The 13,529-nt window shown below is 43.3% G+C and overlaps 1 protein-coding gene across 1 annotated transcript in view; it reads left to right on the top strand.

Annotated features, from left to right (window-relative positions):
- Sdk1 (sidekick cell adhesion molecule 1) overlaps positions 1-13,529 on the top strand; it is a 983,759-nt gene that overhangs the window by 351,051 nt on the left and 619,179 nt on the right. Inside the window, 1 exon segment of the mRNA NM_001447264.1 lies at positions 12,184-12,290. Within this exon segment, the coding sequence (NP_001434193.1) occupies positions 12,184-12,290 (107 nt within the window).

Below are 13,529 nucleotides of genomic sequence, written 5' to 3'. Positions count from 1 at the left end.
ATTTTCTCCTGTTTGATAAAAAAAAGAAAGACAAGGAAACTTCACCGTATCAATAAAAATTATTAAATTCCTGGGGATAACTTTTAAAGGAGATTTGTAAAACCCACCTGAAGAAGAGCGCAGAGAATGGCGTAGGGTAGGGAGGCTGCCGCACGGGAAAGCTGAGCGGCATAAGTGCCCCCACCTTCCCATCACTGTGTGGATTTAACCCAGTCAATAGTAAAACTATTATCAGGATGGTCCACGCAGGGTCTTGTACGTGGCAGGAAAGCCTTCTACCAGCGAGCTATGTCCTCAGCCCAAGATGGTTTTTATAAGACATCCTAGTGACGTTTTGTCCATTGGTAAGTGCCATGATAAAGCCAACTTTGGCATCTAACAGTGGCCAGTGCCAGACAGTGGCAAACGCGGGACCACCTTTGAGAAGGAGTGTGTACTTTTAGACCCCTTAGTAGCCTCAGGCCTCACAAGCGGGTCGGATCTGCCTGCATCTCATCTCACTGGCTACTGCGTGCGCATTTAGATGACGTCACCATTGAGTCTGGCCAGGAGCTCGACCGGTGCCTTCTCTGAAGTGGGAGCTGCCCAGTGATGCTAGACCCCATGTTTCACTCTCCGCTGTACTCCTTATCAGCATGTGGTTTCTTCCTTTGAATTTATAGTTTCTCCCAGGGCTCCTTCCCATCAACCAAGCCATTCACTACTGTCTCTCTCTCTAGCCTAAGCCATTCCTTCCATAGACTTCTCCCATTAAAAGCAAAGAGTCACCTTAGTTACTCCTGCTGTTGCTGTGATTAAAACAACAGACCAGAGCGACTTAAGGAAGAAGCAGCTGTTTTGGCTCCCAGAATGAGGGTTCGGTCCATCCTGGAAGAGAAGGCCTGGCGGCAGGAGTCCGGGGGGGGGGGGGGGGGGCAGCCGTCCATGCTGTATATGCATTCAAAATGCAGAGAGAAGCATGCTGGAGCTCAGCTTGCTTGCTTTCTCGTTATTCCAAGACCTCAGCCTAGGGTATGGTGCTGCTCTCACTCAGGGTATGTCTTCCTTCTCAGCGAAATGAGTCAAGAAAATCCCCACAGACGTGCCCTGAAGCTGATCTAATCCAGAGAGTGCCGTGTGCATTTTTAATCCTGACCTGGAGTTTCTACCCCGCCACTGACCATTTAGTTCCCTGATAAAAGACACAATCAACCTTTATATTTACAAAAAGCCTCAAACAGCACAAGAGCTAGGCAGATATCCACCCTCTCTATGCTATTAGAGTCTACTTGCCTATCGATAATCCTGAGTTCTTACTATGTTTCATCTGGGCTGCTCTTAACTCCCATTGGCCAGCCCTCAAGGCCATGTTTTCCTGACTCCTAATGTGTCTTCCTCTTCCTCCTTCACCTTCTTCCTCCCTTCATGGTTCTCCTTCGAACCTCAAGCCTCTGAACCCTAAAGCCTTCATATGTCTCTTCTACACAGCAATCGGCTGTCATCACTTTTATTCACTTATCAAAAATTATTTGGAGGCAAGGTCACACAGTGTCACTACATGCAGATTCTCTAGTCTTTGGGACAACCAGGTCTTGGGAGCCCAATATTGGGATTAGAATACAAGCAGCATCAGGCCAATCCACTATAAGAGAATCCCTAGCTGGCCTGCCCAGAGGCTCCTTTCCTGGGTGGTTCTAGGTCTTATGACAATAGGAATAGGCCACCACAGGGCCAAAAATACTGCTTGCCAGGGTATCCCCTTACAGTGTCCCAGGAAGGCTGTTGTGAGGCACCCCTGTTTCCAGTGTTCTGCAGGCCCAGGTATTTAGCCATCCCATCCATTTGTGTGGCTTAAAAGTCATTGAGAAAGTAGCCTTGGTGCTTAGAATTACGCGGCTCTGATAATTCTCTTGTAAGAGTTATTTCTGTGGGCATGTTCCTAATACCCACGGCACAGCTCCCGTTTATCACTCCGCACAGCAGAAATTGCTTTTCGGTATCTGGAGCTCACCACTCAAGAAGGCATAACTGTGTGCTAGAACCTAAATAAAGGCTCTACTTGACTCTTTGAGATTGCTGGAGAGCCCCCAGAGGAGCCTTACCCACAGCAGCTATCAGTGTCAGATATCAAACATGTTTCAAGAGGAAAAACAACACCAACAACTGTACAAACACCCCGGGACAAAGACGTCTCGCACGTCGGGCCTCACTAACCCTGCCTGTCACACTGGGCTAAGAAAGTGTTATGGGATCGAACCCAGACATTCGCATGACAAAAAAAATAAAGTCAGTGAAATTGTTTTTAAGACACTAGATCTTAGACAGTGGAAGGTGGTGATCTCTAAGAGATAGGGTACAAACAGGGAGAGCCATGCAGCTGCCCACAGTGCCTGCCTTCATGGAACTTCCAAGTGAAGCCATAAAATGAGAACCCAGGTGGTGTCCTCACTAAGCTAGATCTCAGGGCGGGGCAGGAGGCAGATAGGAACTCTAGATTTCTCAAGAGCAGAAGATGCAAAGGGATGTGTGGAGAAATATTTCTGGAGACTGCATAGGCTTATTGGAATGAAGCAGCCACTCAAGGCCAGTATAGAGGTAATCCAGGTAATGAGTAGTGGCTCCCTGTTCACACAGGAGTGGGTATTCTATCCTCAGCACAAATCAGTCTTAATGAAATCTGTTCTGTCCCGCCTAGCTACAATTGAAAAGCAATACTTTGAAGGGGTTGCATGAGTTACTTCTGGGTATCTTCACAATAGCACTACAGAGTCCAAGTACATTTGTAAGAATGCCCAGTCAGGATGTAACAACTTAAACTCTGCAGTATCTAAAATCTAGTCAGTTTCATGAGCTTGCAAAGAGGCAGGAAAGTGTGATCTGAAGTGAGGAGGAAAAGATTGAAGCCAAGTGAAAACTGACACAAATAGCAGAGAAAGACTGTGAGATGGTGACAATCAAAGTGAAAAAAGTAATAATCAAATTAAAACAAATGCTAAAGGTAAAATGGCCTCTGATGAAGATTGGAATGCTCAGAAGAAATATTAGTAAGCTCGTGAGTATAGCAGTAGAACTATAAAAAATAAAAAGCATATTAAAGGAACAATTAAGTGAGCATTAGAGAGTAACAAGAACAAATATATGTATAACTAGAACCAAAGAAGGGGCAAGGGAAATAGTTAAAGGAATAATGTTAGGTTTTTTTTCCCTAATTTGAATAAGAACCACAAAGTTACAAAGCATCGAATTATGATTGCAGACTTACTAGCCAATGCGATAAAGCAAGAAAAAGAAATTCTCAGCGCTGCAAAGGGAAAAAAAAAAGACTGCTTTCATTTTCAAACAGCATGATCATCTCTACAGTGAATTCAGCAATGTTACTGGATATAAGATAAATATGTAAACATCAGTTATATGTGATTTATATCTTATGTTTTAGACAAGTCATTCTCATCTATAATACGTTACACACAACAATTAAATAAAAACAGCAAACACTGAAATGTTTAGGGATAAATCTGACAAGCAGTGTGCAAACTATTTATACTGAAAACTTCACATATTGAGAGAAATAAGAGAGCCTGGCTATTGGGCAGAATACTGTTTCCTTGGGTCTGAAGACTTAGTTTTTAAATATGTTTTTATTAAATTAGTTTTAAAATATCTTTCTTTACAGATGAGTCTCTTGTTTATATTCTTTAGGCTTGACATCTTGAGGCACACGCACAATTAGAATCCTTCACTGAGCCAAGAGAAGCATCTGCATACACAGTGTTTTTAATTTATTATTTCTCATTCTGTGGGTCAGCAAGTAAAGGTGTGTCTGAGCATTTTCTTAGAAGAAGCAAGCCCTAGCCTTGGCTCATGTTAATTCTCCTCTGATGGTTTATACTCCAGGAGTGCTGTTCTGGGAACTGACTCGGTTACAAAACCAGATTTCATTTGGGCTCAACTCAGCCACGAGAGCTATGAGATTTAGGTAAAATAGGATCTCTTGTAGTTTCACACTGTATCACTTAACTTGGTTTCTAGTACCGGGTATATAGATAGCTATGAACTGGGTGTAAAACTTCTTATGGGCTTTACCTTTCTTCTTTATCATAAACCTGTAATGGTGAATCCTGTCATTGAAAACTGGATCCCTCATTTCTGAGGTACCAAGTTGAGTATTGTTTTGTCTAGAAAGATGGGGTAATAAACTTGGGAATGTAAAAATGGATGGGCGGTTGCCATCTTACTCCAAGCAAACATGACCCTCCTTGAGCTTTCAGGCTTGTACAGTGTAACGTGTGCCAAGATGTGTAGCCTAGATCTTTAATATGACTGACATGTGGCCAGTCTGCATGTGGATCTCACAGAGCTGTGTGCCATGCATATTGACTTTTAGCTTCAGTTTGATGGTCTTTCCTTGGCTACGTAGTCAGAGCAGACAAGATTGTTCCTGGACAACTTCTTAAACAGAATTGATGTGTGGCTTCCTAAAGTCCTTATTGGAGATGATTCGGGTGTAGGTAATTAATCTCTCTGGAGTCTTCTGTCTTAGGATCATTGTGGAATCTAAATGAAAAGCTTTAGTCAGTAGAACAACCCAACCAATGTGATTCACTGTTGACAAGTCCTTCCAAATGAGACACCAGAAGCTTTTAACTGTGTGCTCCTAACCCACTGTTACTTGTTACAGTGCTTACAGTTTAGGCTCCTATTTCATTATGGTTCCGTGTAGATATTTCTAACTGTGTAGAGTGTAAGTAACATTTATCTTCATACTTTAATTCTTGGTACAATGGTCCCCATTTTTTATGTCTCACAGAGAATCTCACATCATAAAGAATTAAGTAATCAGAGATGGAATGAAAGATTTTGTCCTTAAAAAAAAAATCAATTCCCTCTTTCTCAAAGGTTTTCTGACATTCAATTCTTACTGACTTCAGAGTGTTTAATCCTAATAAGGTTAGATCCAACAGACTGATTCCTGTCACATGCTTGAGCTTCATGAAATGGAGATTTTCACCTTTCTGCCCCTGATTAGACCAAGAAAGAAGGAGCAGTCTTCAAAACATTGCTTACGTTGGTAAAAAGGAAGAAAATAATCACAGGGTCCCAGAGAGACTTAGGGATGTCTCAACAGCAACTCTTGAAGTTTGGATTGGCTTTGGTCACTGTTGGGATAAGGTCTAAGCCCAGTCATTCATGGTAGGTGTCGGTGAGAAGCTTGGGTGACATCGGTATCCCATTGGACTCTGCAAGCTTTAGAGATCCAGACTGAACCCTAATGCAACTACTGCCCATTCGTTACATGGGCCATACCCAGAGGCATCTAGTTATTTTCCTTCTTCACTTAAAATCTCTCTCTCTCTCTCTCTCTCTCTCTCTCTCTCTCTCTCTCTCTCTCTCTCTCACACACACACACACACACACACACACACACACACACACACAGTAATTTTGGCAAACACAGGGTTCCTGACGGGTAACTCATTCTTCTCTGTTCTGTCCACTTTAACTTCATACCGATGACTTAACTCTTCTAAGGACATAACCTTGAACTTGCCCCGTGTGTATGACACTGGCACTCCTTCAAAATTGTGCATCTATTTTCTTATCAAATTCTACTGTAGATTTTTTTTTCATCATTATTTCGCTTGAGGAAACAGTCAGCCACAAACTCACTCCAGTACGGATTATTGTTTTTTAAAGTTTAATACAGGAAATTTATAAAAAAATAAAATTGAAAACATAATTAGCATCTAACCTTCCCAAGATGAGGTGATGGCTTTTACTGTATATTTCCCTAACCCTCCCACTTTAACTGTAAAAATAGGAACTTTTGTTCAAATCATAAAAGCTTATAGAGCTGGTATTTATTTATGTAAAATAGGTAGATAGAGGGCTTGTGTGTGGCTCTGTGGATTGAGTCTGTACCTTACGGATGATAGGGAAGCCTCCTCCTATCTTTTAGGGTTGCCCCACCCTATTAGTTCATTTCCTTACTGTGTTCTTGTTCACATTGTACTAGAGTCTCATACTGCTAGGCAAGTACTAAATCGTTAAGCTACATCCTAGCCTCAAATTTTTATTTTTTATCATCAATATTAGCATTACTTTATGAGTTGGTTAGTTGGTTGGTTAGTTGGTTGGTTAGTTGGTTGGCAGAGTTCTTAGTCCAGGCTAACTGGGATCTCCCATGTAGCCAAGGATGAATTGAACTCCTGATCTTCCTGCTCATATCCCCCACACCCCCAAGTTTGTGAATTATAGGGTGTGGTACCCTACCTGGTTTATGTGGTTCTAGGGCTCAAACCCATGACTTTGTACCTGCTAGGCAGACCTTCCATGAACTGAGCTACACCCCCACCCAGAATTACTTGTATAATTCCTGACTATCAAGAGATATGTGGATCTGACTTTGTTCTGGAGGTGTGGTCTTGTTACACTGATGAGTATTCTCAGTCCTAATATCTTCTTGTTGGGAATGCCTGCCAAGCAGCAACTTATAAACGTAAGTCATGTTTTATCATACATTTCTAGAGATACAGTAGTTCTTTTCCAGAAAAATTCCATACAGCAGCGTAATTTCTCCTAGGCATTCACCACACCCCCATGTCATTTTGATTCTTTATCAACGAACAGTCATAGGTAGTTCAGCAGGAAGCCATAGTCACCGTCAATTTGTTTCCTTTTAATCTTTCCTTTAGTTGTTTTGGTTGTATTTGGAGTTGATTCTGAGAAGAATCAGATCCCAGAAATAAACTATCATCAGTGTCTCGGGTGAATTGTGCTTTTGAACAAATAGTGGAGCATCTTTAGAATTGTGGGGCATGGGGTTGAGAATTTAGCTCAGTAGTAGAGCGCTTGCCTAGGAAGTGCAAGGCCCTGGGTTCGGTCCCCAGCTCCGAAAAAAAGAACCAAAAAAAAAAAAAAAAAAAAGAATTGTGGGGCTGCCAGGGACTAGGCAGAGTGGAATGAAGTGAACTGCCTGCCCCCAACCCAGCCCCACAGTCATGCCAGAAAGCAGTCTGCTGAGAGACTCACACTGAACACCCCAATCTGAGCTACTGCCCCAGTGGCCATCAAATAATCTCATTGCTCCACCTGTCCAGGTGCCTCTGTGTCTTCACCACTGTTCGTCCCTTCTTCTGCCTTGTCTCTACCACCCTCATTTCTACCACCATTTTGATATCCCACCATTGCTATACCCCATCGTTTCCAGGCCCCCTCACCACCACGTTCCACAACCACGGCACTGAATCCCATGTCGTATTTGTACTGTCTGACCACAACTGTCATGTCTGGTCACCACGTGTCCACCCTCTGCCTTGTTTCTCCCCCCCACCCATCAGATCTCAGGCCAGCAGCAGTGCTGACTTGGCCATGCGATGTCTCTGTGCCCTGGAGTGAGCCCAGGATTGATTAGCCAGTGCGGTCCTTTCTTCTCTGAGACATGCTCTTAGAGGAGTGTGCAAAAAGTGAAGGAGGTTCAGATCCTGGGCAGACTTTGTGTCAATTTTCCGTCCTGACCCACTTCATAATTTGGGTGGGAATGGATCTGAAGATGCTCTCTAGAGAAAGCCTTGGGTAGTTCTAATGGATGTTTAGAGTAGCATTGAAGGCTGATGTACTATCCCCAGCTGACAAAGCCCTCTCATCCCTGGCATTGGTGGGATCTGTTCTGTTGGCCTAGAGAATGCTAAGTTGGTCTATCAGAATCCCATACACATTCACACACTGGCTCAGTTTTGTCCAGAGCAGGAGCGAGCGTTGCCTGTGTTTGAGCAACATATGGTACCACGATTTTATCATACCTTCCTGTAATGAGCCAGGAAACTTTTCCTGCTTAAAAATGTGTGTTTATAAACAGTGGGCTTACCACGAACACTCCCATCTGTTAGGTGAACATAATTTGCGCAGGAATTCCGGTAAGAGGTGGGGGACTTCACAACGCTTTTGTATATTTTTCCCTGGTGTGACATTATCCTCAGAGACAGCGCACAGCGGCATATGCCTAATACTCAGTTTGCTATCTGCCTCTTCCTGTTGTTTTGAAGCAATGCTATTTTTGTGCATTAGCATATAAGATTATTGTAGAAATTCAAAAGAATTTTACATCTATGCAGGATAGTTAAAAAGAGAAAAAAGCAGAACGGGTAACCGTTATATAAGTGTGGTTATGTTGCCATGATCAAATTGTCCTTGTGGCTTCCCAGTGCTGCAATGACCTGTCCTTAAACTTCTCTAAAAAAAACTTCTGTTGCTTTAACCTGATCTCAGAACCCTCGTTCCTGTAATCACAGAACACAACAATCAAAGCATGCAGCCTTCCAGTCTGATTTGAAATTTAAATACACAGCATTGACTCTTTGTGCCTGGTTTGGTATTATTCTGATTGTCTTCACTAATTAATTTTGTTTGGGATGAACTGTTCCTCATAATAGAACAGAGTTTTTTAAGATTAATGCCCAGCAATATTTTTTCTTATCATAAAAGATTTTATGAGTCCTGCCACAGGGCCACCACAAGGTTATCAGAGGGAGACTCACTGTGATTAATATTTGCTCACTGCTGAATTGCCTGCATTGTCCAAGGGTTTCGTTCACTTAAAATCATTCCTCTGGGTTCCTTCTCCACGGTGACTAATTGGACATACTTGAATAAAAGAGATGAACGATTAGCTGAATATCAATGCATCTAGGTCTGCTTGGTACTGAGCAAATAGAACCCACTAACACTTGGTCTTTTCCCTGAGTTGTTTTAAGAGTTTCTGACTGGACTTTGTAAGAGGACATGTCTTCAGAAGACCAGGCAGTCACAGCCGAAACATCACTTTTGTTAAGGGAGAGCTCCACTGTGATTTTCAGATGTTAGGGTGTTTGTGTACACTCAAGCTCTCCTCTTTATGACCCACCCCTTCTCAGCGTGAACGAAACCCAGACCTCAAGTCTTACTCCTTTTCTTCTTCATTCAAAGATGGTAGTTTTCTTTGTTCTGTTACAGTGTGAACGTACTGTTGGTTTGTATTTACTTAATTAACCCTTTTAGCTAGGACCTTGGATCTGATAAGTGAGCCCCCTACCACTGAGCTATAGTCCTAACCCACATATCTCATTTTACGTTATTCAGTTTAGTGTTCATACAAATGTGAGTGTTCACGGAGGCCAGGGTACAATGTCAGGTGCCCGACTCCATCACTCCCATCTCCTCCTTATGGCCTTGAGACAGGATCTCTCCCTGACTATGGATCTAAGTTTATGGACAGAAAGCCTTAGCAACATTCTTGCCTCTGTCCTTATCCACCCTGGGGTTATAGGTGTTTGCAGCAGTTCACAGCCTTCCTGGAGAGTTCTGGGGATGTGACCACAGGTCCCCCTGTGTACACAGCATGCTCAACACTAGCGTTATAGGTATGTGCCACCGTGCACAGCCTTCTTGGTAGGTTCTGGGGAGGTGAACTCAGGCCCTCATGCTTGTAATGCTAAGCCATTTCCTCAGCCCACACGATGTATTTTAATATGATACGTAGGCATAGAACACACTGTCTATGTGTAGTGCACATAACCCAGTGTGTTAGGGATAAGCACATGCCCTCAGGCTACCATCCCACCTCTGCATCTTCATCCCACGCAACCCTGTCTTTTCAGCGCTATTTTTCTGTAAGAAGAACATAGAGGGTCAGCAAGATGGCTTAGTAAGTAAAGGCTCTTGCCACCCAAGCTTTTTGGCCTGAGTTCAATCGCTGAGGCCCACAGAAAGGTAGAAGGAAAGAATTGATTCCACTGAGTTGTCCTGTGACCTGCACATGTGCACTGTGGCAGGCATACTCTCCACACATCATGTCCACCCACCTTGATAATACACATAATTTAAAACATTTTAAAGAATACCTAGTTTGTCTCTTGGTCAAACTTGAATGCACAATACCATATTACTAGCTGTGTACTCTATGCCTTACAGTACATTGACAACTTTTCACTTTATATACTAAAATTGCCTCCTCCCCCATTCCACCTACTCTGCTGTCACCATCACATGCTGATTCTCCTTTGACTGGCTTCTTTCAGTGAGCATAGTGTCCATGAGGTTCGTTCATGTTCTTGGGGGTAAACCTGGCTTTCTTGGTTTCAGGCTATATAGTGTTTTGTTTTGTGCATACATAATGTCTCATCTGTTCCTGTGTTGACAGATTCTTGGGGTTATTCTAGAGCTTTCATGGAATGGAGCATCAGTGAACATGGACTTCAGTATCTTCAAATCCTTAATTTCAGTTCCTGTCTTGTTAGGGTTTTTCCTGCTGTGAACAGACACCGTGACCAAAGCAACTCTTACAAAGGACAACATTTAATTGGGGCTGGCTTACAGGCTCAGAGATTCAGTTCGTTATCATCAATGTGGGAACATGGCAGTGTCCAGGCAAACACGGAGCTGAGAGTTCACCTCTTGTTACAAAGGCAACTAAGAGAAGATTGGCTTCTAGGCAGCTAGAGAGAGGGTCTTAAGGCCCATGCCCACAGTGGCACACCTACTCCAACAAAGCCACACCTACTCCAACAAAGCCACACCTACTCCAACAAGGCCACACCTACTCCAACAAGGCCACACCTACTCCAACAAAGCCACACCTACTCCAACAAAGCCACACCTACTCCAACAAAGCCACACCTTCTAATAATACCACTCCCTGGGCCGAGCATATACAAATCATCACAATTCCCTTTCAGAGAAGCAGGGTTGAGTCTATAATAGTTCCAGGTTTAATTCTGCAGAGAACCCTCTGTTCTGTAGTAGTGTCTCTGGTTACATGCCCAGCAGCACCGGACAAAGCTGTTCCCTTCTCTCCTTCCTCAGCATGGTTTGTTTTTTATTCTTCAGTTTCTTAGGTGCTGGATGGTGCTGTCTTAGTGTGGTTAAGGTTTGCATTTTCCAGACGTGAATGCACTGAGTACCTTTTCGCAAACCTCTTCCCCATGTTCCTTCTTCTTTAGATTTCTTCAGATTGCTGCCTTCTCGGTTTTAAGGAGCTCCTTATATATTTTAAACATCGACCCATCAGACAAATGGTTTGCACAAAGCTAGTTCTTGGTTTGTTTGTGAACACGGTCTATGATTCAGTCAAGTACCATCTCAGGTCTGGGCTCAGGAGCTGTTGGATTCTTGACAGTGGTTATTAACCACACCCCAGTTTGCTTACAGGTTTCAAACATGCTGGCTTACAAAACTGCTGTTATGCTCACAGCGGGGCTGTCACAGACAGAGTGTCATTTACTGTCCTGTGAAGGCTGACGAGGCCTTGAGGGAGTTATGGGGTGTGAGGGATTATTACAGTCCCAGGAATGGAAACTAGAATCAGTCCCTATTACTCAAGGTATGTGATTACATCTGAGACTTTGTCTGTCACCTGAGAAGACAAAGTTGTTCTCAGTGTCAGGCTCACAAAGAAGGAGACACAGAGGAACATTCATTACACTAAGAGACATCCACACTGGGGTGGAGATAGCACTGTCTTGGTCCTAAGCCCGAGTTGCCTAAGGACGACCACAGCTCATCCTGAAGGTGGCAATGGTCTTTGGTACAGAGTGACATGGGCTTTGTGTGAAGGAGTTGTAGTTCCAGAATTTATGTCCAGAAACTCTGAGATTTCACAGCATGAGAATAAGTGATTTTCTTACATTGACAAGTCTGCTTTAATTGCCGTGACCACGAGTTACCTAACATTCTCAGATAACTGTCAAAAAGCTGCCTAAGGGAGGGGACATTTCTTTTGGCTCACAGTTCCAAGGGATACAGTCTGACATGGCAGAGCTAGAGGCAGCTGGTCACATTGCATTGGCTGTTCAAAAGCAGAGTAAATAGCAAGTAGGGCCTGCTGTAAAACCTCAAGGCCCGACTCCCCAGTAACTGGCTTTCTCCAGTGAATTTGCATCCTCGAAAGGTTGTTCAACCTTCTGAACTAGCACTCCGTATTGGACTAAGCGTTCAAACAAGTGAGCCTATGGGGACATTACCTATTCCAACCCCAACAGTGTAGTAAAACCTAATTCATGCATGACCCTGTGCTGACACAGGGCACAGATTGAGGTCTGACTCCATGTAAAAATCCACCTCCTCATTGTATTCGGTACCAGAGAAATGGATTACTTGAGCATCTTATGGAAGAGATGCCCTTGATCTTTCTAGGCTTGACGACTAACACTTCTTTTTTTTGGCATTTTGCAGGTACATCATCCCCTCTTTGCAGAAGCTGGACGCTGGGTTTTACCGCTGCGTGGTGCGGAACAGGATGGGAGCTCTCTTGCAGAGAAAATCAGAAATTCAAGTAGCATGTACGTGTGCGGGACGAGCAAGGGCCTTAAGTGGTGAATAGAGTTGCAGCAGCTGTGGGGAGGAGCTCTGTTTTGGCAATTGATCCTTGTCATTGATTCCTCTAAAACAGCAGTGTGATATGGGCTGTGGGTGTTAGTTCAATCAGTAGAAGGCTCGCCTAGCCTGCCTGGGCAGTAGAGGCAGGAAGATCAGGAGTTCAGCATGATTTTTGGCTGCACAGTGTGTTCAATGCCAGATAGAGCAACCACGAGATACTGCTTATGAATGAATCAAATGAATGGATGAATGAATGATTGATGAATGAATGAATGAAAATAATTAATAATATAGGAAGGAGTATGGCTAAAATTGGAAATAGGGCTGGCAAAATATCTCAGTAGGTGAAGACCCTTGCCACTTAACTGATGACCTCTGGAAGTCTGTCCCCAGGATCCACATGGTGAAATGAGAAACAAATTCCTGCAAGTTGTACTCTGACCTTCACATGACCACAATTATACACATCCTGTGGCAATGCTCATAAACACACAGATAGATAGATAGATAGATAGATAGATAGATAGATAGATAGATAGATAGATAGATAGATAGATAGATAGATTTTAAAATCTAAAACCAAACTTGGGGACCCAGGTGAAGCTTTGCTGTTTTTCCAACTGAAAAGGTGAAGGATTTCCCATGCCTGTGGGGGCATGAAGGAGGGTAAGAGAGGTGCTCTGTATAAACCAACTTCTATTGGTTTATAAGTATAGGGATTAAAATATGTTTAGGATATGAAAAGTTGAACTGAAGTCAGATCCCCTTGCTTCTTCTCCATGACCTGTTATAAAGTCATTGTGGTACTCAGTAGATTGGATAGTCATGGCCTGGCTATCATCAATGCTGTAGCGATCTGTTCTTTATCCAGCAGATCCATTTTGGGGAATAAAACTTAAAAGAAGGCACTATCAAAGGGCAGAGACCTTGACTCTCATGAAGTCTTTAGGGGCGGGAGGCCTGGCCTGTGCCTGTTCTCATTCCCTGACAGGAAGCCTTTGAAGAAGAGCATCTGTGCAGTGGACTGTCTGCTTCAGTATAGTTGCAAAGACTTCCAAAGTGTCTTGTTTAAAGATAGGCACAAGAACATTCTGAAATTTTACATTATAGGATGCCCCAGGCTTGAGGCCACACTGTAGTGTGTCTTTTCTCTTCCAGTGGCTCCAAAATTGCTGTCTAATATTGGCCCAAGTTATGATCTG

The sequence above is a fragment of the Rattus norvegicus genome, chromosome 12 (assembly GCF_021556685.1).
Source record: "Rattus norvegicus strain SHRSP/BbbUtx chromosome 12, alternate assembly SHRSP_T2T, whole genome shotgun sequence".
In the NCBI taxonomy this organism is placed as follows: domain Eukaryota; kingdom Metazoa; phylum Chordata; class Mammalia; order Rodentia; family Muridae; genus Rattus; species Rattus norvegicus.
Note: the sequence above shows the minus strand (reverse complement) of the source record. Positions and strands in the feature narration are given on the sequence as shown.